The 25,064-nt window shown below is 49.0% G+C and overlaps 9 protein-coding genes across 9 annotated transcripts; 5 read left to right on the top strand and 4 right to left on the bottom strand.

Moving 5' to 3' along the window:
* Positions 1–153: 153 nt before the first annotated feature.
* Positions 154–1,432, top strand: IPL1 (aurora family serine/threonine-protein kinase; the record flags this gene model as incomplete). The annotated part of the gene is made up of 3 exons (XM_041705052.1): positions 154–249; positions 307–1,245; positions 1,298–1,432. 3 exons carry the CDS (start codon positions 154–156, stop codon positions 1,430–1,432), a joined length of 1,170 nt encoding a protein of 389 aa, XP_041550187.1.
* A 264-nt stretch (positions 1,433–1,696) lies between these two features.
* On the bottom strand, positions 1,697–2,560 carry ATP23 (mitochondrial inner membrane protease ATP23; the record flags this gene model as incomplete). Its single annotated transcript, XM_041705063.1, has 3 exons — positions 1,697–1,924; positions 1,996–2,255; positions 2,332–2,560. The coding sequence occupies 3 exons, from the start codon at positions 2,558–2,560 to the stop codon at positions 1,697–1,699; spliced, it is 717 nt and encodes a 238-aa protein (XP_041550188.1).
* Positions 2,561–2,818: 258 nt separating this feature from the next.
* APUU_10823S (glutamate 5-kinase) lies at positions 2,819–4,305 on the top strand (the record flags this gene model as incomplete). Its single annotated transcript, XM_041705074.1, has 5 exons — positions 2,819–2,855; positions 2,916–3,103; positions 3,158–3,268; positions 3,322–3,417; positions 3,478–4,305. The coding sequence occupies 5 exons, from the start codon at positions 2,819–2,821 to the stop codon at positions 4,303–4,305; spliced, it is 1,260 nt and encodes a 419-aa protein (XP_041550189.1).
* Positions 4,306–4,669: 364 nt separating this feature from the next.
* Positions 4,670–5,218, bottom strand: APUU_10824A (putative beta-1,6-glucan biosynthesis protein (Knh1); the record flags this gene model as incomplete). The annotated part of the gene is made up of 2 exons (XM_041705085.1): positions 4,670–4,693; positions 4,784–5,218. 2 exons carry the CDS (start codon positions 5,216–5,218, stop codon positions 4,670–4,672), a joined length of 459 nt encoding a protein of 152 aa, XP_041550190.1.
* A 511-nt stretch (positions 5,219–5,729) lies between these two features.
* Positions 5,730–6,758, top strand: APUU_10825S (signal recognition particle receptor subunit beta; the record flags this gene model as incomplete). The annotated part of the gene is made up of 2 exons (XM_041705096.1): positions 5,730–5,933; positions 6,012–6,758. The coding sequence occupies 2 exons, from the start codon at positions 5,730–5,732 to the stop codon at positions 6,756–6,758; spliced, it is 951 nt and encodes a 316-aa protein (XP_041550191.1).
* Positions 6,759–7,099: 341 nt separating this feature from the next.
* Positions 7,100–8,874, bottom strand: CYS4 (cystathionine beta-synthase CYS4; the record flags this gene model as incomplete). Its single annotated transcript, XM_041705107.1, has 4 exons — positions 7,100–7,726; positions 7,779–8,455; positions 8,517–8,551; positions 8,615–8,874. 4 exons carry the CDS (start codon positions 8,872–8,874, stop codon positions 7,100–7,102), a joined length of 1,599 nt encoding a protein of 532 aa, XP_041550192.1.
* Positions 8,875–10,221: 1,347 nt separating this feature from the next.
* Positions 10,222–11,824, top strand: APUU_10827S (hydrogen/calcium exchanger domain-containing protein; the record flags this gene model as incomplete). Its single annotated transcript, XM_041705118.1, has 3 exons — positions 10,222–11,030; positions 11,095–11,391; positions 11,488–11,824. The coding sequence occupies 3 exons, from the start codon at positions 10,222–10,224 to the stop codon at positions 11,822–11,824; spliced, it is 1,443 nt and encodes a 480-aa protein (XP_041550193.1).
* An 874-nt stretch (positions 11,825–12,698) lies between these two features.
* Positions 12,699–15,965, bottom strand: APUU_10828A (tyrosine protein kinase SWE1; the record flags this gene model as incomplete). The annotated part of the gene is made up of 2 exons (XM_041705129.1): positions 12,699–13,427; positions 13,488–15,965. The coding sequence occupies 2 exons, from the start codon at positions 15,963–15,965 to the stop codon at positions 12,699–12,701; spliced, it is 3,207 nt and encodes a 1,068-aa protein (XP_041550194.1).
* Positions 15,966–21,733: 5,768 nt separating this feature from the next.
* On the top strand, positions 21,734–23,283 carry APUU_10829S (uncharacterized protein; the record flags this gene model as incomplete). Its single annotated transcript, XM_041705140.1, has 2 exons — positions 21,734–22,599; positions 22,650–23,283. 2 exons carry the CDS (start codon positions 21,734–21,736, stop codon positions 23,281–23,283), a joined length of 1,500 nt encoding a protein of 499 aa, XP_041550195.1.
* Positions 23,284–25,064: the final 1,781 nt, after the last annotated feature.

Here is a 25,064-nt window from a genome sequence, read left to right on the forward strand (position 1 = left end):
TTCCCATCGACAACCGGTGCTTTCGATCATACCTTCCATTACACATCTGCTTAAATCTTCAACAATGCTTGCTTAAAACATACTATATTATACTCTTCCCCGTCTCATTCGCTCCCACCTTCCCCTGCGATTCTCACACTACAATTCGCACTCATGGCGACCAAGACCTTGGAAGCTCGTTTCGAGCACCTCTCTGTTAAGGATGATGCCGGAAGCGGAAATAAATCAGCCGGCTATCCTAAGCACAAGGTATACCTGCTATATCTAGGGCTCTATTAAGACGCTCCTACTAATACTGCTACTCAGAGTTCGCTATCAACCGCTGTATCCCTTTCCGGACTTGGGGTCACAGGACAGCTCACAAGCGGTGCGAATCGGTCGAATTTGCTCAAGCTGGCCTTGCAAAACACAAATGACAATAAGGTCAACTCCATGAACGTGCCTCAGTCTCCCGGGAAAACCACTCAGAACCCTTCATCGCTACGTAGCCTAGACGAAAATGGAGATTATGAGCAGCCAGCACCCAGAAAGCTACACCTCGGAATGTTCGAGATTGGGAAGCCTTTGGGAAAGGGAAAGTTCGGCCGAGTGTATCTCGCCAAAGAACGCTCATCCGGTTTTGTATGTGCACTGAAGGTTTTGCATAAGTCTGAATTACAACAAGGCGGAGTCCAAAAGCAGGTCAGACGGGAAATTGAAATTCAGAGTAACCTACGTCATCCGAATGTTCTTAGACTTTACGGTCATTTTCAGGACAGCAAACGAATCTTCCTTATTCTGGAGTTCGCAGGTCGAGGGGAGCTGTATAAGCACCTACGGAAGGAGCACCGGTTTCCTGAGTGGAAAGCTGCTCATTACATTGCACAGATGGCCTCTGCATTGAAGTATCTTCACAAGAAGCACGTTATGCATCGGGATATCAAGCCAGAGAATATTCTGGTGGGTATACACGGCGAGATCAAAATCAGTGATTTTGGCTGGAGTGTCCATGCACCGAACAATCGTCGGCAAACAATGTGTGGGACGCTTGACTACCTGCCTCCCGAGATGCTCAACTCTAACCCACAGGGCAATTTTTACAATGAGAAGGTCGACTTGTGGAGTTTGGGTGTTCTAACCTACGAATTTCTTGTCGGAGAAGCGCCTTTCGAAGACACCCCAGTTATGACGCAAAGAAGGATTCAACGAGGAGACATGCAAGTTCCTTCGTTCGTGAGCCCCGAGGCTCGGGATTTGATCAGAAGAGTAAGCTTCCACAGTCAGTCTCAGGTCTCTATTGGAGTCTAACTTTTCTTAGCTGCTCGTGCTTGATCCCGAGAAACGGATTTCACTTGACGAGATCCAGAAGCATCCCTGGATTCTCAAACATTGCGCAAAAGATGACCGGAGCATTAAACGGAGCTCGGGTTCGTCAAAGGACGGCAAAGCATGATGTTCATATGCATCGCAAGGGGTTTTGGTGTTTTGTCTTTGGTTTAATTTTCGTCTGCTTTCATGGAGTTCGGTATATGGTGCTAAATGGTCCGCTTGGTTTTCATTCCAGTTATAAGTCTTCTCAGAATTAGCCACTGGAGGACACAGAGTGTGTTCTCTTATCAGCGTTCCGAATATTATACAATATGGTACATTCAAAAGCCCTTGGCGCCACAATTAAGAACCCGACCAGTATGCGTCTATTACAAGAAAGGAGGCATTGCTATCGATAGATTTCGTCAAACGGCCGCGTGTCTCTAAAGCAACTTTCCCAAACCTCATTAACGACCTTCTCAGCGTGGGATTTATCTTGACATCCTGGTCGTGCCTGTACTGATAAAATAGCTCTTCGCCGAACACACTCTTGGTGTTGTTGTGTAAGTTTCCACTGGCCACGTCGGAAGAACTCTCTGGCCCATCGACATTCTCCGCTCAGTGAGCTGGCTCGAATCTATTCAACATTGGTTAGTGTTTCGGGACATCAAAAAGGCTTTTCTTCCCCTTTTTTTGGGGGGGGGGTACCTCTGAACAAGCTGCATGCCTCAGGTTGTCAGCCCAATTAACCTTGAACCTTAAATGATCATAGGCATGGACCATTTCGTGGGCTAATGTATCCTCCAGATGCCCTTGATCTTTCATTTCATTTGCGCAAAGCAAAATCCCATATTCAGGGTCAAAGCCCCCTGCTTTCCGGTTCGTACATCGACGACAATAGATATTATGGCTGGACAAATCACCGCCCAATTGCCGGATGCTGTCACTCATATACCGGATAACTGGGCCTTTTCATGACAATTTTATTAGCCGCATGTTTGATTGGGTCAAAAACTTCTGAAGCCGGGAAGCTCTCAGACTTACTGTACTGCAAAAGATAGTTTCTTTGATCATCGCAGCGCTTGCAGTCTTCCGTTTCATTTCGCAGATCTCGTGCTACGCGAAACTTCTCTCTTCCCTCAGCCGTCATCTTCCCCGTGAGGATGTTGAAGATGTTGCGCCAATGTGTAAACGTATCATCTCCAGGTTGAAATCCCGTATCGGCGCCCTTTTCCGGTGCTGACAGCTCACTACTCGATTGAGGGTCTGACATGACTTTTCTGATAGTTGGGATGTACGGTTGGTGTACCTGACAATTTAATTGATCTTGATTTCGGGCCTTCGGCGAGCTCTCCGCATTTTACCTTGGCGGTGCCCTGCGGCAGAAAGAAACAACTTCCTTGTCCGCAAATGAGTCAGTCAGCTATGCTAATATAAACTAGGAGTTAAACAAAAGAGATTCCTGTTTTGCCATATTGTGTGATGTGCAGCACTTGGGTATCTTCTGGAAACATTCAATTTCGTAGCGACAATGGCAACTGAGCGCCTGACCGTCGTCATCAAATTAGGTGCGGGGATCCAGTAACCTGGCAGGGTCGCCGAAATTCTAACCACCTGTTTTCAAACAGGCACAAGCTCTATTGTCGATGAACATACTCATGAGCCTATCCTTTCGATTCTTACACTCATAGTCGAAACAGCTGCCAAACTCCATCGTGATGGCCACAATGTCGTCCTGGTCTCTTCCGGTGCCGTCGGCGTGGGGTTGAGGAGAATGGATGTCGAGGAGAGGCCAAAAAATATACCTCGCATACAGGTATGAAAATTGATAAAGAATTCGAATCATCGATTTAAAGACTGAATTGTGCAGGCCTTGGCAGCTGTTGGTCAGTGCCGACTCATGAGCCTTTGGGATGGGCTATTTTCACATCTTCGGCTTCCGGTTGCCCAAATACTGCTGACTCGCAATGACATCGCAGATGTAAGTTCTTTCTAGCTGGATTGTAGTATCTCACCTTCTCTAATAACAGAAAGCGCACTCAATATGTTAATGCGCAAAACACTTTTGCACAATTGTTTGATATGGGAGTGATCCCCATTGTCAATGAAAATGACACACTGGCCGTTTCAGTAAGTTATTTACAGGCTGCACGTAGACTTAGTGTGTATTTACTAATATAACCCACCAAGGAAATCAAATTTGGTGACAATGATACATTGTCAGCTATCACGGCAGCAATGGTCAAGGCGGACTACCTCTTTCTGATGACAGATGTTGATTGTCTCTATACGACAAACCCGCGGACTGATCCTGATGCACGACCGATTGAGGTGGTTTCAGACATTTCCTCACTAGAAGCAGACGTTTCTTCTGCCGGGTCTGCGCTCGGAACCGGGGGTATGAGTACGAAAATTACAGCGGCGAGATTGGGAACTAGCGCTGGCGTGACGACAATTATCACCAAAAGCTCGAAACCGGGAAACATTCATGATGTTGTAAGATACCTCCAGGAGTTGAAGCAAGCAGTTGCATCCGATTCTACAGGCGGGGCGAACACCCCTTCCACACCACAGGCATCAAGTCCACCTCTCCATACTCGGTTCCTTCCATCCGAAACTCCCATTCAATCACGTTCATTCTGGCTGCTTCACGGTTTGACACCTCATGGTACCCTATATATTGATCAAGGCGCATACGCTGCACTCCAGAAAAAGGCAAGTCTCCTCCCCGCAGGAGTCGTCGACGTCGACGGCCATTTTGGACAGCAGGAAGCGGTTCGGTTAGTGGTCGTGGAGAGAATATCCCCTGATGCTTTAAATGGCGATTTCCTTCACCCTGGCCAAGAACCCAAAGAGGTGGGTCGTGCCTTGGTCAACTATGGTAGTCTCGAAATAGCTCGGATCAAGGGCCACAGGAGTACACACATACAATCATTACTAGGGTATGCGGACAGTGAATACGTTGCTCTGCGAGAGAACATCTCGTTCTTTGGAAACGATGATCACACACGACGATGAACATTGCCAACATAATTTTGCCTATATCAAACCCCATTCATGGAAGATTATTGATATTTTTGAAAAGCGAACGATACCTACAATTATATAGCCTGATATATGTTTTCTGGCTTTTCACCATCTTTGTGGCATACCTATCTTACTGTATATAGAACATTAAATATGATATTTGCTCGGTTGCAGAAGCGATGAAAATTCATGGAAAAAATAAGCAAAACGGTTCAATTCATCATCTACACATTATTTTGGACCGCCAGGCTCCTATGTGTCCAAGAGCCCACGCCGAGAAAGCCTTCAATTTGCCCATAACTCAATCCAAAATCATCCCCAGTCAACCACCGAACTATTTGATATATCATGAATCTTAAGGGTGCTGTGCAGGCGCAGCCTTGAGTTGTCCGTCAGTCAGAATGCTTTCAATCAACCGCGGCAGGAACTAGGTTATGGAATTCTGCAACGTATAAAATGTATCACATACCGTGTTTTCAACCATAGTAACAGACACTGTCTCAGAAGCAGTAAGGGTCGTTTCAACTGTTGCTGGTGACATATATTTTGTAGCAACTATGTATGGACTGGACGGAAACTGGGGTGTTTGCGGCGTTGTCGCGATCGCAGTTCCAGGTTTCTTGGCCATTGGAGCATATCTAGTCGGGCCAGTCTGCAGGGGATAAGGGACTGCGTATGGATCCGCAGCGACTTTGCGTTTCTGCATATCCACATCGCCTTCACTTTGGTTCATTCTGGGGTATAGGTCAGGTGAGAGAGACCTAGTCTGTTTCCAAGTTGCTGTTATGGCGTCACGAGTTTTGACCGCAGCTTCTGCGTCTCGGATTAGACCATTAAAACTTGCAGGGACGGTCGATGCCAGGGCGAAGATGAGAGTGACCGTAAAAGCACGGCTGAGTGGCATAATGAGCGTCTTGTATAGTTCAGAGAGTTAGAGAAACAGTAGCGCGGCGGAAGAAAGTGGAAAGAGTGGGCGAGGGCTGCAGACTAATGAGTGGAAAACAGAAGATAAATTCGATTGAGTGAGTGAAGATTCTATTATTCCCATCCGCTGCCTTAGTTTTCACCCTGCCATGTAACCCCTTGGAAGCTTGAGGTATGTAACCCTTCAAAACATTGATGGCCTGTATAATAAGGCCTTCAGGCAGTAGAAACTTTTGGCCTTCATATTAAGGCATAAACAAGCTTGCTGAGAGCTCCAGGTGGCGTGATCATTGCTGATCACTTATCGTTGGAAAACAAGATCCACTCATATCTCCACGGAGTCGGGTTTCCGATTCTTCTGCTGAAGACTCCCAGACACTATTTCTCAACCATGACAGGTTGATGGATGGGACCTGAATTTCCGATATTCCTTTTACATTCCTTCTTTCCCTGCACCGACAGTTATCATCTTCGGCGGCACACCACTCAGAATGAGCGTGTACGAATTCCTCGAAATAGTAGCTACAAAGCTGCTTGAAGGGAGCCCGCTGGGGATCGCTATCGCGGTGATCATTGCATTCGGTGTTCCTATTCTGCTACATCTTATCTTCTACCGAGCAGTTGCATCTCCGCCGTCCAGCAATTTCATACTTGTCGGACCTAGCGGGGCAGGTAAAACTGCTCTTCTAAGTCTAGTATGTTCGACCGTGTCCCCCCGTGGAATGCCAAAGCGCAATCGTATACTTTTTTGCTAACCCGGTCACCTCAAAAAGCTCGAAGCAAAGTCATCGTTTGCTCCCAAGCCAAAATCACAGCCCACACATACTTCCCAAACCTCAAATCTCGCTACAATCCGCCTTCCTGTCTCCGTTCCCATTGCATCCAACAGATACCGATCCGTCAATGACCCTTCCTTGAAAGAAGCTCAGCGAAACCCCATAAAGTACCGAGTGAGGGACACTCCCGGCCATGGAAAGCTGCGGGGATCCCAGGGCCTTTCCGAGCTCCTGTCAATGTCCACGTCTAAAGATACGAAGTCAAAGTTGCGTGGCATCCTCTTTATGGTCGATACTGCAGCGATTACCGAAACAGAAGCTTTGAGAGACGCAGCATCGTACCTGTATGACGTGCTTTTAATCCTTCAAAAACGCGCCCTTCAACAAGGTAAGTCTTCGGCCAAAGCCGCGGCGGAGATACCTGTTCTTGTTGCAGCGAACAAGCAAGATCTGTTCACGGCACTCCCTCCAATATCAGTGCGTGAGAAATTAGAGGCGGAGATTGATAGGGTCCGCAAGTCTAAGAACAAGGGGCTTATGGATGCCAGTGCTGATGTTGGTGAGGGTGAAGGGGAGGATGACATTCTGGGCAGTTATGATGTGAAGGATATATTCAACTTCAAGGATTTTGAAGAGGAAATTGGTGTGAACGTTGAAGTCGTGGGTGGAGCTGTCAAGAGTGATGAGGAGGATGTAGGAGCCGGTGTGCGGAGATGGGAAGAATGGGTCGGTCAGTGTCTGTGATACTCTAATAGTACATTAAAATCTTCTGGATATCTGAAATTACAGTTATCTGATTGTTATATACCTCAGCTACCGGCACAAGTATATGCCATGAAGCCAGCCGGCTATTTGCATTCTGCAATCCCTGCATCATTACGAGTACGTATTGGCATTTTTTAACCCCAAATATAGAAATATGCTGCAATGAAAACTCCGGCCAGAGTGATATGATGGTGTTGAATCCAATGTATTTCCGACTCCTCTATTCTCAGACCCAAAAATTCCGAACGATAATGAAATAATAGAGATGAGATAATGTTGACTACTATCACAAACAACACTTTAATCCAATGAAATCTATTTTATGCACTGTTCTTGCTGTGGTGAAGCATCCAAGTAAGAAGGTCAACTTTCGTGACAACAGCCACAGGTCTGAGGATCCCGCTCTGATCTTTGTCGGTAACAATAGCAGCGCTATTCCATTCAAAAAAGCGATTCAGCACACTCAGAGGGGTATCTAGAGTGATCTCCACGAACTTTCGATTTCTGATCTGTGGCTTTGGCACATCCCCACCGTTTTGATTGGGCTTGATGCTCGTAAGACCCATGTCTCGTGGATCAGTGACGACCTCTGGGATGGTGCGGAAATCGAACATGACGTCTGCAACTGGGCTTTTGCCATTTGCGCGGTTGTGTGTCAGTCGGCTTAGAACATTTCCGAGTGTGACGAGGCCGACAAGCCTTTTACCCGACGGTGCGAGGACCGGGAGTTGGTCAAAACCTCTGTCGCGCATGATTTCAATGGCAATTTCGCAGGGTATGTTGGAATGAACTGTCGTAATTGGCTTGAGTCGTAGTGAGCTGACCTTGTTGCCCATGAAGGCGTCATCTTGTCTCTGGGGCTGTTTGTTAGAAGGTTGAAGAGTGATCTCAGTCGGAAGTGATGATGGGAAAAGGTCGTTTGCGGCCAGCCAATCGTCGTCAGCGAACTGAAACTAGTTAGAGATATTGATTACCACAAAATCTAGGTGAAAGTGTTACCTTGGTGAGATAGCTTCTGATGCTGTCGGGCAAAATTACAACGACAACCTCGTCTGCTTTGAACCGATTATCTTGTGCAGCTTGTACGAGAGCAGCGATTGCGCTTCCGCTGCTTCCACCAACAAGAAGTCCCTCTTCTGCAATCAACCGGCGAGCATATTTGAAAGATTCTTTGTCGTCTGTCTTATACCACTTGTCGACGGCATGCTGATCTAGTACTTGGGGAATGAAATCATATCCAATACCTTCAACCTTATATGCTTCGTTGGCATGTTCCTCGTTCAATGCTGTTGGTAGAGCCAAAATAGACCCCTGGGGATCCGCGGCGATCACTTGAATGTTGGAATTATGCTTTTTCAACCCACGAGAAAGACCGGTGATTGTTCCACCAGTACCTGCGCCAGCAACAATTGCCTTTATATCACCCTTAGTCTGGGTCCAAATCTCTTCCGCTGTGCCGAACTCATGCGCTAGAGGATTGTTTTCATTTCCATATTGGTCCAAAATATGTGCGTTCGGAAGTTCCTTTTCGAGACGTTTTGCAACGCCAATATGGGATTCAGGCGAGTCGTATGCAGCTTCATTAGGAGTACGGATAATAGTGGCGTTGAGTGCGCGCAAAACAGAGACCTTTTCGGCAGACATCTTTTCGGGGAGGGTGATAATTGTCTTATAGCCTAGAATTGGATTAGATCGAGTGTTAGGCGATGGTAGATTCAAATGGGACATATCACTTACCCTTAACGGCTGCGACAAGAGCCAATCCAATACCACTTGACAAGAATGCAAATCAGAGCGCGCACTTCATGGAGTTATTTGAAATCTAGATAACCTACGTATTACCACTGGTGGGTTCGATTAGAGTGTCGCCAGGCTTGATACGCCCTGACCGTTCGGCCTCTTCAATCATGCGAAGGGCTATCCGATCCTTAACACTCCCGCCTGCGTTGAAGTATTCCAGTTTCGCATATACTGTCGCGTTAATTCCGAGGCTCTGCGGCAACTTGTTCAATCTCACGAGAGGAGTGTTGCCAATGTGTTGTGTGATAGCATCAAGGGCCACCGGAGGGATGGCTGGCGTCGTCTTGGATGACATCACGGCGTAAACCTCCAGGACGGAGAAGTAAGTATCGCGATGCGGTTGGCCTCTGTACAGAAATTGAAAAGCACGAAGTTCAGCGAGGATCCCAACTCGCGGTGATGGTGAAAAGTTCGAATGTGACGACGAAAACAGAGATGCCCCTCCGCCGAGAATAACCGCCCGCCACTTTGAGTCTCGCCATTTCGCCGCCCGTTGATGTCGACCTGACTAGTCCCAATTCGGACGGCCTCCCGATAGCCGCTTTTAGTTTGCTGTTTGTTTATCAGTCTCACAACTCGTCTCGCAGCTGTTGAAATGAGCATCATTTAGAGTGGGTATATCTCGCCCTCGCTCGGTCCACCCCATCCCTGAGCAGTGTGAGCACTACTGCCACTACACCGTATGGTGTAGTCTAGATTGCGACTCATTGTGGCTGTGCAGGGTGGATTTTGGCTTACTCAAGCTTTCAATAGGGACTTTTGGAGCAGATATCGGATGCAGCAAGGCTCTTGCCCAAATAAGGCAAAAAGGGTGCCGAGTCAACATTATTAAAAAAGAAATCGTCAATTTGGAAGAACACATTTGGTGTGGTGCGCTGTCCGAGGGATACACCCTGCAACGTGGATACATTTCTCAATTGCAACGCAGTCTGTGGACACAATTAGGAAATCGTAAGGGGCCGATGAAGGAGGTTCGTTAGAATCGTTACGAAGGTCCACCTCCACCTCCAGCCACTGAAATAGAGCCGGGCCTTGATGGTTGAGCGAAGGCGTTTCAAGGGTCAAGACTCAAGACACATATCAAATTATCAACATTGTCGATAACAGCGCTTCTTGCTGACCCGACTCGACAAAGAGCCTCTTCTAATTGGCGAAAACTACGCCCCTTATTTCAGCTTTCGTCTCTGATCATCCTCCTGTCGAGAATAAGTTTAATTTGAGGGACTGTTCCACACGACTGAGCCGCTTGCGCGGCGCCAGCTCACCCACTTTGGACCGATCGTCTTCCGCCACGACTCGGAATAATTATTCATATTTGAACCCTTAGCGTTGTCCCTTGGATGTCTTTTCAGCCCGTGTTTGTGCTGTCATTCTCGCTGCCACCGCTGCTGCGCCTAATCTCTCAGTGACTGTCCTCCCCCTCACCAAGCTGGGTTGAACTCGACATGCTGTGATACAACGCGTTTGAGTGTATGAATAGCGCTCGTTGATGATCTACATTTATTTTGTGTACCTTTGTTTTGAGCTTCAGCCACCTCTTGGTTCTCACCGAACAATACTATACCTTCGCCATTAGCCACGCCTATCGGACAGCTTGAAAAGTCACCTTTGACGATTAAGTCGTCCTCACGTACCATACAAAATGTCTCGTGTAGGGAGTCGGCCTTCGTCACTCCAAGGGGGGAATGAGAGCTTGTTAATGTCCGACTTTAATCGCCCAGTTGCCGACACCAACGAAGGCGATGGAAATGTCCTGCCCAGGCATCGTGATGAAAAAGGGCCACACCCACGTCGAAACTTTCTTCGAGTCCACACTGCTGGGCAGAGTGGACGGAGCGGAGTGCAACCCCTTTTATTCCTGCAGGTCTGCTTCAGGAGTACTTGCACCCTCTCGATGATAGTTAATATCCTGTGGCCTTTTGTCCCTGCTGCGATTGTTATGCACTTCGCTCGACCGGACCTTCATGTTTGGGTTTTTGCCCTCAACTACGTTGCAATGGTGCCATCTGCAAACGTGCTTGGCTTTGGTGGCGGCGAGCTTGCCAAAAAGCTACCCAAGGTGTTTGGCGTGCTTCTGGAGACTACCCTTAGCTCGGTCGTGGAGATTGTCCTCTTCATGGTGTTGATCCATAACGATCAAAACGGTAGCCTGATACCCGTTATCCAAGCTGCTATTCTAGGGTCAATATTGGCGAATCTGCTTCTTTGCCTAGGTCTATGCTTTTTCTTTGGAGGTCTTGGGCGTGAGGAGCAGACGTTTCATGAGGCAGTCAGTGAGGTTGGCTCCGGCTTGTTACTGGTTGCGGGCTTTGGTCTGTTGATTCCCAGCGCCTTCTATGCGACTCTGAACAGCGGCGGCACGAGTACCAACGCCACGCCGGACGAAATAACTCGCTCTACTTTAAAAATCAGTCGAGCCACCGCCGTCATTCTTTTGGTTGCTTTTTCTATGTAAGTTCGCCCGCTTCCCAGCGTCCAGAACACGTTGCTTACTGGGGGGGTTCCGCTGGTCAAGGTATCTATTCTACAACCTCCATAGCCACCACTCTATATTCGACGAGGTTCTCGAGATTGATGAGAACCGCGACGAGGATCGTGAGAAGGAGAAGAAACGTGCCAAGCTCACGCTTACAGAGTGCCTGATAGCAATCGCCATAGCCCTAGCCTGTGTCTGTATGTCGGCTGTATTCTTGGTCCAAGAGATTGAACATATCGTCCTGGATCAAGGCGTGCCGGATAACTTCATGGGTCTAATTCTTGTTCCCGTCGTCGAAAAGGCCGCAGAGCACCTCACCGCCATCGACGAAGCTTGGTAAGCTGTCTACATCATCTCTTCAATCCGCACGAAGCCCTGCACTTGAGCTACATAGATCTTAGCATGCTAACCTCATCACGCGTCTATTTTCAGGGACAACCAAATCAACTTCGCCCTCTTCCACTGCCTCGGGCCCTCAATTCAGACCGCTCTCCTAAACGCGCCCCTCGCCGTCCTCGTCGGCTGGGGCTTATCCAAGGATGTCAGTCTGAATTTCGAGATCTTTATGATTGTTCTTGTTGTTCTGGCAATTCTGGTCGTAGGGAATTTCCTACGCGACGGCAAATCAAATTACCTTGAGGGGGGTCTTTGCGTTCTGATCTATCTCATCATTGCTGTTACAACTTGGTACTATCCGCAGGTTGAAGCAGGAGGTGAAGGCAGTCATGGTGCGGAAGGTACAGCAGAAATGGCTGCTCATCGGTTCTGATCTGGATCATCTTTATTCCATTTGTTTACTTCCGGTCTGTAGATGTGGCTGGTTGTTTTATTTTTGGTATAGATCTTTACATTAGATGCATCACCTGAACAATTGGCTGGCGTATTTTGCGACTTAACATAACTACGAAACATGTCACTTAAGGAATGATATTGGAAAAAGATGTTGCGCGTCCAAAATGGCCGCGATCATTCAGTAGTCTAGGTAAGTAACAAACATTGCTTGCTCTCAAGCCCGCTTGATCACATCCTTTCTGCCTAGTGCCCATCAAGGTCATATAGGAAAGGGAACAACAGGTTCAAAAAAATTACAGCTGAACGAAATGGATAAAAAAAGCAGATCAAGGTAAAAATTCATCATAGAACGCCCCAAAGTGCTCCAGGAAACAACAAAACAGCTTTCCATATACTCCAACAAAAGGGACTCAGGAAACCCCGTTACATCATCGAAAATATCTTGCTTCAAGATACGAAGAAAGAGCCTCGAGTGTGCAAGGGAGACAGTATGTCCCGAAGGAGGGGGGAAATCATAGGAATCCAACCACGCAGATATTACTAATACATAGTGGAAAGAGAAAACCCAAGCATCGAGGCTAGATCGGTGGTACAACAACACAAGAAAATAAGGTAATGAGCGGAATAACCTCTAAGGCAAGCTGCAGTATCAACTGTCAGAATGTCAAAGGTGGTCGGATATAAGCCAAGATAGGTGGTTGCTCTCCGTCAAAGCCACTGTGGTGGTGGTCCCAGAATGAACATTAAAAGTCGGCAATGGCCGCATGAACGTTGTCGTTAGATGGTACCGTAGGGGAATCCGAGAAATCACCAACTCCTTCCGAATGCAACAATATGATAGGTCGTATTAATCAAACATCGATCATTTCTGCGTCTTCTGCAAGAACATCATCGGCAGGGCCCCAATTGCCCTCATAAACTGTGGCGCCAGCCCTACGCCGGGACGCGACGAATTGGACACCATAGGACTCCAGAATGTTATCTGCCGTCGGTCGGTCCTGTGGTTCAGGAGAAATCATCCAGCGCACGATCTTATCAAGAGATTGCTCATGACTGGCATCGACCATAAAATCGGGTGGGTCGGCAAGCTCACTGCTCCGTGTGAATGGAATTGGTTTTCGCTCGCTATTACTCCTTAAGAAGTCGGGTGTGCAGAAATCATCGTCCCCAAATTCTGACGCGCACAGCTCTTCAAATGACGGCTCTTCTGAGACGGGGTTCCCAGACGCATCGCGGAAAACAGTAGTCTCAGAGCTCCAGGTCAGGCTCGGGACGTCACTCATATCGCCGTTTCTTAGCTTTTGCCACGAAAGGCCGTTGTCAGGAAGCTCAACATTGCCGGCAATCTCGAAAATGATCAGTCCCAAAGAGAAGATGTCCGCTGGCTTGTCATATCTTCCCATCAAAATTTCCGGGCCAATATATTCACGGTCACCCTCCCCTTCAATTCCCTCTTCGGCAGGCCATCGGGTTGCCATGCCAAAATCTGCAATCTTCAAGACACCTTCGAATGTAACCAGGATGTTAGCTGGTTTTAAATCGAGGTGAATAAACCCGGAATCATGTATATGTTTCAGACCCTGTTGTTTATGATTAGCACACTACAGTCTTGGCGGGTATACAAATAGTGGGTAAGTTACCGTAGATAGCTCGAGCAAGATCTTCCAAATTCGAAAGTCGTCGAGCCTCGCTTTGAGTCCCACTTGTGCGAGGAAAACATCCAAGCTACCCTCCTCACAGTACTCTGTTTGAATGTAGAGGTGCCCATTGTTTTCCCAACTGTCGGTGAAAGATATAATATGGTCAAAATTCGTGAGGGCCTTCAAGGTATCGACTTCTCGAATACGGCGCTCACGGTCCTTCAATCCTGAGTATGGTTGTTTCGCCTTTTTAACTGCCCAAACCTGCTCATGCAATGCTTTAGGCGATTTTGGAGTCGTTGAGAATATGGACAGAGGGACTTCATTCGGCTGAGAAATACGGTACACTTGCGAGAACTCTCCAGTACCGACGAGTTCAACGCGCTCAAAGCGAGATGTCAGACACGGGTCTACATCTGGAGCATGGTGTATATTCAATGGAAGGCTCGGCCTCTTGCCTATGAAAGAGTCACGTGGGCCGGTCGGAGTGGCAGGCAGGTTGAAAGTGTTGAAGTCTGGCTGGACAGACTGCCGGTCATTGGGTGCTGATATAGTTAGGCCACTAGGATCGGGAGGGCAGAGGTGTTCTTGAGGCGTACGAGGTGATCCACGTTGAAATCTGTCATGCAGTGGGCTAGAATGTGTACCCCTCACCTCAGACAGGCGTTCAAGGGAGGCGATTTGTGAGGTGGTAGGAGGGTATGTTCGAGATGGGAAAAACGATTGTTTGGTAGGCGTTGGGGGTAAGTCGGATTCACAAAGTGGCTGACTATCCTGTCGGTTAGAAGGCGACTGAATATGTAGCCCATCATCCCCGTCTATACTGGCCAAGCTTCCGCGCCGCGAAAGGTCCGGTCGATTGAAAGTATTCCCAAAGATGCCCATGCCTCGCCCAAAAGGACCCGGCTTCGGCCGTGCGCTGGGAGGGTTGAACGGCGAAGGAGGAGGCATGTCTATGGCATTGCTCAGAGTCGACTTTCCGAGTAGCTCCTCGGGTTGGGCCCTCTCGCCAGTGGTAAACAAGTTCACAGGTCTTTTGCATGGCGTGTCAGGCATGTTTTTGCTAGACCCTAGCATGCTTTGGGGATCATCGACATTGCGGTTCTTTTTTGATATGAGACCAGTGGACATGAATGCGGCTGGGAGGGGTTTGACGAGCTTGTAGTTTTCAGGTGTAGCGAAAGAATCCGTTGATGACGCTGAGTCTTCGCGAGTAAGATGGCGTGCAGCGGTAGGCCGAGTGGCACCTGCTGGTAGTGATTTCGAGAAATTGAAGATCGCCCTCGGGCGATCGCTTTTCTGGGGGGGTTCATGAGTAGGGGAGTCGTCTACCAGGCTAGAGCTGGATGAAGATTGGGTGATCGTCCTGGATAGCGGATGGGCGCCTGGTCTTGGCGCTGTCCCAACTGGGTTCGAGAATAACGAGTTGCCCTGGGCAGGTCGTGGGGAAAATAGACTCTCGCGGTTGGGTTGAAAGGTGCTGCTGTCCAAAGATGGGCGTGAACAAACGGTTAAAGGAGTTCCCGCATCGGAACCCTCTGAGTCCCCCATAGCTTTAGCACGAGAAAACAAGGACCTATCGCTTGGACGTTGCTGCAGTGTTGACCGCCGTAGAGACGAGGTACGTCTAGGGACGGTAGCAAAAGGGCTGAATGGAGGCGTAGTAGTAGTATTTGGGAATAATATTGCATCCTTCTCTAGGTCGAAATCTGCTGTTTTCGAATCCTCCGGTGTATGCGTGGCGCTTTCGCTATCAAATATGCTAAAGTCTGCTGAAAGATTCACAGCATGGACGCTTCGTCGTTTTGCTGAAGGACTACCCCGTGACGCGCGATCCAAGTTCATAATGCCATCGCTTCGTTTCATGGGACTCACAGCTGAATATGAGCCAAATGTCCCGCTCCGTCGCTTCTCAACCCGGGACGCTGAAGGGCGGGTAGTAGACGATCCCTCCATACACACGGTTGGGTCGCTCGAGCACGCACCAACGCCACCGTCCATTCCGTCGGGCGAGAGGCTGATTCCCGGTATTGTGGGGGAGTTCTCTACCCCAGGAGTAACGGGGGTCTCATGAAGGGGTTTTGCGTTCCCTTGGTCAGTTGAGACGTTAAGAGCGCGTTTGGACGGACTTCGAGGGGACGTGCGCGCGCGGCGCATTGTAGGGCGCGAGATTTTTGCGCTAGGTGGATACGGGATAGCGAACGGTGATTGTTGAGAAGAGCTGGGAAAGAGAACAAAGTTGCCCTGCGCGGATCTTCGCGACGGCGACAATGGGGAAGAAACGTATGAGGTGTTTTTGGACGGAGAGTGGTTTCGAGATGTTAGAAGGGAGAAGTTCGAGCTCTTCGAAGGTGAGCGGGAGAAAGATCGGCGAAGTTGTCGGATGGCCGTATTAGCATCGATGTGATGAATTCCAGAATGTGATGGAAGGTGCAATGTGCCGCCCGCATCACGGTGCGGCGAAAAGGTCGCGACCATTATTGGTTGGGTATTGACAGACTTGATGAAGGCAAAAGGTCACAATTGTTGTGCGATGATATATGAAGTCGAGGTGAGAGCTTGAGTGTGGTGTGTGAAGCTAGTCGTGTCAGGGGAAATTCAACTATTCGAGGCGCAGCAGGAAATCACAACAAAGTGAACAGACAAGTCTGACTGCTCTTTTCGTTCTTCGCGATTAGCCAACCAGGGCTGATGAAGTCAATGTCCGACGCGATGGAATGCTTGTAGAGGAGCGTGCGAGCAACGGTCTCAAAAGCAAAGAAAGCAAACAAGGTGAAGCGGGCTATGGGTTGACATCACAATTTTAGAGGGAGGGAGATTCTCAAGGCCACGATATGACAGTCGAATGTTGATGGTGTGGGTGCACCACCCCTCGACGATATTCAAACCACCCAAGCGCGCGCTCTGGATTAGAGTATCTGTATCTGTTTACCACTGCTGGGTTTACCAAGCGCCTTAGATGAAACGAAACCCCAATAGGGAATGTTTCAGGATGACAACACCCGCGTCAGAATAAGCAGGCGCGACGCGAAAGTGCAGGAGCGACTGGGCTGCAATGAGGATAGGCGCGCGCGACCAGGCGGAGGTGTAAATCCAAGACAACGACAAACAGCTGCGACACCTGCAATGGTTCAGACGCGCAAGAGACAGGCCGAGGATGCTGTGAATGCTGTTCTGATTCGATTTCAGAAGCAGCAGCAGTAACTTTGCGTCTCCCTTCCGTCTCCCTTCCTTTAAAACCCAGATGGTCTCGCCGGGGTGCGAAAGCGCAAGGGGTTGCTAATTTGAGGCTGCCCCCTCCGGAAAAAAATAATAGAAGCGGCCAGACAGCCACGCGATGATGAATCAACAGATGAGATGGATGACGAAGAAAGGGATGAGCGGACGTATGGATCGAGAGGGGCGCTTGCGGATACTGATGGAACGCAAGTTGCGGTATGCAGCGGCCAACCCTCGCAGAAGAAAATCGCCCGAGGGAGTTTCCCTTGCGGGACGGAGGGGGGATCCTGTTTTAGGCTTCAAATGAAGGGCAATACTAATCAGTTGGAATAGCACGGGAGAGATGGAGCGTGAGGGAAGTACTTGGAATTGGGCCGATGAATGGATGGACAGCAGCTCGGACGAGACTCAGGCTGATGGGGAAAAAAGTTGACACAGTGCCTGACATGGAGAGCATTAGCCGTCGAGTCACTCGTTCTTGTGTGGCCAATCCTAGAGCGGGACTCTGGGATGTTATTCTTACACGCGCAACAGTCGCGTCAGTTGTTGTTGATGCCCACCCAGAAGAGACTAGCGCGGGACATCACGCGTCGCTCCACATCAGACCATACGTGACATTATTACAACCCAACCATCAAACAAGATACCCAAATACTGCTAACTATGGACATTGGATATTGCGATGTATTGAAACTTGTTGGTTTGGATATACTTGTATCCATGGCCCCATTCCGACGCGGCGGCATACGTGCAGCCCTGATTCACTGAATGGGGAGGGAAGCGTATCGATAAGACGCGGGGGCTCCGGGCAAGACGGGATCATCAGCCCACTGCCCAAAATCTCCCTTGCGTGTGCCTCAATTATTTACTTACTAACTAACTTGCTGTCTATGCTTTGCTTGCTCAGGTAACGTCGCCACCAGGTGCACCACTGGAATCATCATCGTCAGTTGGGCTGGCTGAGTGGCGAAGCTAGTACCTAAACATGAGCCTCAAGTAAACAATGAGTCATCCTTTTTAAAATATATATATATATTAATAAATACACTGTAGAGAGAGGCTCTGACTTGCTTAAGATTAAGTACCAGCCGCACCGCGCGAGCAGAAATGAGGAACTAATTAGGTTGGAACTTTCGCAGCAGCTTATCCAATTTCGCCGTCGACGAACTGCTAGGGGTTGCTTTCCTTACCAAGTAGTGGTTGTTACTAGCCATGTATACCTGGTCTACTCTACTGTAGGAGTATGGGTGAAGATCGCAACAGGCCCCTCTGTCCACGTGTGACGGCCAAAATCCCCCCTCGTCTGACATATCCAGAATATCGACAGCATCAAAGAGTACGGAGTAACTGCGACTGGCGATGTTCATCCCTTGATGATCAGATCTGGATGAAGATCCAGTCCGGATACTCTGGCGTCATAGCGGATTGTTATTGGTTGGATGCTTGCGGTTGGTGGTTGGTGGTTGGTGGCTGATTCTAACAATGTCTTCGGGTTGTTCGCTCATGGTACGCTGTACGGTGTTTGGGGTAAGGCAATCAGACTTGTTGGTAAACCAGGACCGGCACGGTTCCCTCGTCTGCTGGTAGAGCCACTTTGGTGAAAGCGATGTTGCTGGGCTATCGAGACAGAAAGCCCCGTTGTCCCTGACGACTACTGAAATATATATCTGTTTAGCCCTGCACCCTGGATCCAATATTGTAGACCGCGTTTTGCTGCAACACCAAAATTTCACGATCATGATAATCGAGGAGATTGATCGCTTAGCCCTTGACTCAGTATTCAATAGACCGAGCATCGTACTAATTCCGCGATAGGGTTGGGATAGACACCCCGCCAGTATTGCTGGAGAGTACCCGTACCGGTAGGGAAAGATTCACTAGTTCGAGTTGGATCTTGCATACGGCGCAACTTTAAATCAACAATCCCTTACACCGCCTGTTTGGTGATACGTATTTCCCCAGTTCTGCTAGCCGATATCTAATCTCTTACTCACCCGCCGCGAGCTGAGTGTGACATATCAGAATCGACTAACCAATTTCTAGTCGGATTTCGAGCCATCCCTGTGCAGCATGGCCTTTCAAATTCCTTGTTTCCATCCCCAAGCCCCTAGTTAAGGCCGCTGCTCAAGATTGTGGACACATTGTTCTGCTGGGTTGTCAATAATAACCCTATATCGCATGGCCTTGCAGGCGCGTCTGTTGCTTATACTTTCACATTACATCCAAGGGGTAGGGACTATTGATGATAGAGGTTTATCACGATAGCATTACATTCCCTTGAGAAGTTGAGACTCCAAGATGCTGCATTGTTTTCGAGCCTGTTTATTGCATTCCGGACATCCAGCTGAACGTTAGTCCATCGAAATAGGAGGACCAGGGTGCAATGGTGACTTGCGTTGAATAATCTCAGCTCGGTAACCCCGACAGCGAAGATTCGAATAATACCCAACCGCAGTACGGCCGTGAGGCTATCTTCAATAAATCCAGAATACTCTAAACCATGCTAAAGAACACGGAGGTTCCGGGGATTCCCAGCACAGAAGTGTCAGATGCCGTAAGGAATGGCAATGGAGCAAGGAGACTACCACAACCGAAAGGCTAGATTCCGTTCCTAAATCTTCTAGTTCTGAGAGACGATGCCATCGTATTACGGTCCGCAGGTGGATGATATAAAAAGACTAACTGAGATTGAACGGCGACAGGCTGGCTTCCTTCAGTAACCGATTGCTCCCTGTAATGGAATTGACCAGACATAGCAGTCTTCTCATAGTTGTCATTCGACAACGAGCTGCCCAAATAATTTAACAAACGAGAAAGATACCGTAAAAGGATGAGCTTGATTGAAGTCCGTTCGTAGGTAACTTGCGGCTTTCAGGCCTAGCATCAAGCAAACCAGCTCCCGAATATGTCGCAACTTGGCACATAATAGTAGTATCCTGTTTCTGAACCGCACGGGACCTAGAGGCATTTAAGATGCTCGAGGTATCTACTTACTGGCGGATTTTCCGATCTCATGTTTGCAATAGTCGATATACATTTACCAGGTGCCCTAAAGCTTAGAAGAACAAGTATATCCATTTTCGCAGCTGGCGGTAAGGGCACAACCAAGCACCTTTCCCGAGTACTATGGGGAGGGGCTTGGCTGTGGGCGTTTACCGAGGCCACTCGAGGCCACTGGGCCGTTGGACTTGGACATGGTCCGTTTGCCATGGGACTTTGATATACTCTACCCTCTTTCGACGGTTCGCATGGTAGGGTGGGAGAGCCCCAGCCCCGCTCGAATTCGAAAGCCAGGCAACACGTAGGTCGAAATAATGAACATGACAATCTGAATCTCCCCATAATAAAAGTGATGTGCACAGATGATGGATGGGTGGGGGTGCCTGTACTATTAGTACGGAGTATTAGGTAGTGGCATTCGCACCCATCTGGAGGGAATTCTGGGCGTTCTGACCAAGCAAGATGCAGGCGTTTCTAATCGGAGGCACTAAGATTAGATCTTAAAGAGTGGGACGCCCCGTTTGAGAAGTATAGATGAGATATGGCGTGGGATCTTACGTACGAGGAAAATAAGGAGGAGTGCCACTGCTGAAAGCCAGGAACTAGTGTGGACGCGAGACAAGCGCCAAAAAGGAGGCCCCGCTCAGTTACGACCTTGGCCAAGCTTTAATACCTTTCAAGCTTTCTGAATATTTTATGCTTTGGTCCCGGTTCTTGTCCCAGTTCCGTCCTGGGAAGGGGGGCTGTATTGGGCGATGGCATAGATAGGGGAGAGGCCTGGCATCTACCATGTATAAGTAATTGACGAGGCGTCGCTGTTGATACGTCGACGTTCCATGTATATGTCGATCCTTGTCGGCTTGCAGAGGCCTCAGCCAGCTCCTTCAGGGTCCACGGATGGTAGGTTGGGAGGCCCATTAAGTAGAGAGGATGGGATACGAGCTTGTGGCATACAGGAATATTTTGGTTGTTGGTGACCGATGTTTGCTGCTTGATTTTGTTTTTCCCTTTTTTTTTTTTTTTTTTTCTCTTTTTCTTCTCAGATCAAATAGGAATATTGTACCGCGCAAGATTGACATTAAACAGCGTCTCATATGCTATTTTGGTGCGGGGAAGGACAAGAACAATGCACGCTAGAAAACCGATTAACTGAATGTCTGGATCTTGGAATAGTGGTTGTTAGATCTGTATATATATGATAACTACTTCGTAGACATATTATCCTGTACTGTTAGCAGGAAGACATGCAGAGAAACAGAGCTCAAATACCCCACTGTTTCGAGTTCTTACATATTGGCCTGCATAGAACGTGCGAATGATGCTGGGCCTCACTCTCTGACGCAGCATATACGCAAATGCTCAAGGGGAAGGAACAATTTCTTCATCCTCACCAAGAGTAGCACAGCTGAGATATTCGTCAACGAGACAACTCCGTCGGCAAGTGAGAATAATTCCCGACATCGGGCAGAAGCGGATTCTGATCTAGTGTTCATCATCCCACCTCCTCGCCGGGCTGAATGGGCCGAGAGCTCGGACTGCGGGGCCCTGGCTGAAGAGTTCCCTTGACCAAGACAAGATGTCAAGGCCTCAAGGGCCAAGGCCAAGCACTCGCTGTGGCGTGTTACGGCTCCCAGAGAGCTGTGAATCGTCATTTCGTGCTCTGGTGGAACCCAGCTACCCTCATCGACAAGTTACAAGCCATTTGGCGGCCCGCTGTCAAGAGATGATTCCACCCCCTCTCTGTGTTTTGGCTCCCACTGTATTTTATTCTGGTACGATTCTACAATTTTGCAATTTCCGTCATATTACGAGAGCGGAACCTCTGCTCGCATGATGGGCCTGATTTCCCATGTTGCTCGATTTCCACCCCAGCCATATATAACGGGCAGTCCCCTTCCACCTCTCTGACGATCCCATCTTTTCTCTCCAAGCTCTATTTTCCCTCCGATCTGCTCTTCTGATAGCCCGACAACTCCCCCCCTTGCTTCTATTTTTTCTTCTCTACAGGAAGGGCGCCTGCCATACCAATGGAACCTGTTGAGCGGAAACCCGAGGCTGACTTCCGGAGCTATCGCAAGATGTCTCTTGCGCAGCAACGTGGTGCTCAGCGACTGAGGCCAACTCCTCCGGACGAGCTGCACGACCTCCTCTGCGTGGGGTTCGGACCTGCTTCGTTATCGATTGCGATTGCTCTGCATGACGCCCTCGATCCATGCTTGAACAAATGCGCGCCCACCTCCGGCTGGCAGCCGAAGGTGGCCTTCCTGGAACGCCAGAAACAATTTGCCTGGCACTCAGGCATGTTGGTTCCAGGCTCAAGAATGCAGATATCCTTTATTAAGGATCTCGCCACCCTCCGTGATCCCCGCAGCAGCTTCACCTTCCTCAACTACCTTCATCAGAATGATCGCCTGATCCATTTCACCAACCTGAGTACCTTTACACCGGCCCGTATGGAGTTTGAAGACTACATGCGATGGTGTGCACAGCAATTCTCCGATGTCGTGTCCTATGGCGAGGAGGTGATTGAGGTGGTACCCGGAAAGTCAAATCCGGATAGCACCGTCGTCGACTACTTCACAGTCCTATCTCGCAACGTGGAAACCGGCGAAATCTCATCGAGAAGCGCACGCAAGGTTGTGCTTGCCCTCGGAGGAACTGCGAAGCTGCCAGCCGAGCTTCCTCAAGACGCCAGGATCATGCACTCGTCGAAGTACTGCACTACCCTCCCAACATTGCTCAAGGACAACAATGAGCCCTACAACATCGCAGTCCTAGGAAGTGGCCAAAGTGCTGCTGAGATCTTCCAAGATCTCCAGAAGCGGTATCCCAACTCCAGGACCTCGCTCATCATGAGAGACACTGCCATGAGACCCAGTGATGATTCGCCTTTGTAAGTCATTAACATTCCGCGCGCACCCGCTGAGACTAATTCAATGACAGTGTAAACGAAGTTTTCAACCCCGAAAGAACCGACAAGTTCTACAACCTCTCGCCCGCCGAGCGCCAAAGCTCCCTCAAGGCCGATAAAGCCACGAACTACAGCGTTGTCAGAATCGAGTTGATTGAGGAAATCTACAATGAGATGTATCTCCAGAGAGTCAAGAACCCCGACGAGACCCAATGGCAGCATCGCATCCTCCCCGGCCGCAAGATTACACGTGTTGAGCATTATGGACCGAAGCGACGGATGCGACTGCACGTCAAGGCTGTGAAGGAGGGTAGCGATAGCCTCGTCGGCGACGGAAAGCAGGTTTTGGAGGTGGACGCGCTCATGGTCGCCACGGGCTACAACCGCAACGCCCACGAACAGCTCCTTAACAAGGTACAACAGCTGCGACCGGCAACCCAGGATCGTTGGACCCCGAGACGAGATTACCGCGTCGACCTAGATCAGAGCAAAGTTAGCGCAAACGCTGGAATCTGGTTACAGGGCAGCAATGAGCAGACACATGGATTGAGCGATAGTCTCCTGTCGGTTCTGGCCGCACGAGGTGGCGAGATGGTGGAATCGATTTTCGGAGAGCAACTTGAGAACGCGGCGGTGCCGGACACCAGATTCCGCGCTATGCTCTAGAAAAAATAAAAAAATCACACCCAAAAAGTAATTGACGAAGAGCTGGTGGACCCGCTTGGCTGATGTATGGAGTACATTAACGTGGGAGGGAGAAGATGGATTCCACTTGGCATTTATTGTGTAATCTTATTTGGTTATATAGACATTTTCACTATTCATTTACCTTTCTCACCTTCTTTCTAATGCATGGTAAGGGTGGCAAGGGTCGCCTAAGTCCACCACTGATTCGGCCGTCGAGTCGCCAACTCGCCATAGGCAGATTCACACAGAGGTTTCTGCAGTTCTTGCCCCTCTTCGTCCCGACCTCCAGTACCCACACTAGACCAGACCAGGTTCAGTCGGCCGCAACCGCACAAGAAAAAAAGGAGGAAGAGACCTCGGAGAAGTCCAAAAGTTCAGACACTGGTTGTTATTTGCAATGCAGATCACGGACGAAGCGAGAAATCCATATTGAGGATAACCAATGACTGCCAGGGGTGACAAGCGAGACTGGGTCGTTTTCACACGAGGTCCAAAATAGCGTTGGCTTGCCCAGCCCAAGACCCATCCAATGCCACTGATTGGATTGTGGTTCCGATAATCTGATCATCAGATAAAATTTTCAACTTGTTATCTGATGGCACCATTGAATCCTTCCATTCTTCCTTCTTGCTTGGTCCCGGCGTCCCGCTGGTCTGGGAGGATGGTGATCCTGGCTCCCTGGCTGCAGAAATTAATAATAATCCATTATTGTTCTTGCACACAATCTGTTTCTTTTTTGTGGTCCGCCACGAGCAACCAGCAATTGGCTCGAAGGAGCCGCTGGGAAACGGCGGCTAAGAAACAATTATCATATCAGATTGATCAGCTCCTACGTAACCAATTGACTGCCAGGTCACGCACACGGATTCCTATTGACTCCTGCGTGCGAGAGTATCCACTGCACCAAAGAAACATGACTCCATAGTCCATACTCTACAAAACCTGAGCCGGCGGGAGCCCAGCCTTGCTTCGAATTAATTGAAAAAGCAAAATTCAACCAACAAACTCACCGACTTGAAGAGCCCGACTCCTGGTAGGTTGGCGGCTTGACGATCGTGCCGTGTTCCTTTTCTTCTTTCGTTTTTTCTTTTTTAACCTCGGTTCACACTCGGAGATGGATTGGGAAATTGTTGATTGTTGACCGCGACCGTACCCGGGGTAGGATTGGTGGTCTGATTTAAGCAGCCCTTTGTCAGGATCTCTGGAGTTTCGACTGCCAATAGACTCGCTGGGACTTGACAGCTGCTAACTCTATACGTATGCTGATCGCCAGCCAGAGAAATTCCAGACCCTTACCTAAGGTAGGTACCAGTCCGTGGACCTGAATCCCAGCATGGACTGTACCGTTCGCGCAGATGCAGCGGGAAGGCCCCGACTGACCTGCATCGGACGACTCGGCGAGTCGACGATAGTTTCCTCATACGTATAAGGCCGAGGCGAAGGAGCGGGTGCTTGGATTGAATGGTCGTACAACGAGGTACTTTCGCATACCGCACGACTCATTGAGAGCGCTACTACTCTGTATTCTGGATTTTGGACTTTCGTTCTTGTTCTGTGAAGTTGGTATGGTTGCACGTTCCGTTCGTAAAAAGCCCCAATCAATCAAATCAATCAAATCAATCGTCTCCACCTTTGGCAAACTTACGATGCCGTGAAGAGCTTATCCAGGTTTTCCTTCGGCACCGGAAAAGAAAAAAATAACGGAAAATAAAATAAACACGGACATATATGGATGCATGGCCGTCGTGGGGTCTGCCTCC

Source organism: Aspergillus puulaauensis, chromosome 1 (assembly GCF_016861865.1).
Source record: "Aspergillus puulaauensis MK2 DNA, chromosome 1, nearly complete sequence".
In the NCBI taxonomy this organism is placed as follows: Eukaryota; Fungi; Ascomycota; class Eurotiomycetes; order Eurotiales; family Aspergillaceae; genus Aspergillus; species Aspergillus puulaauensis.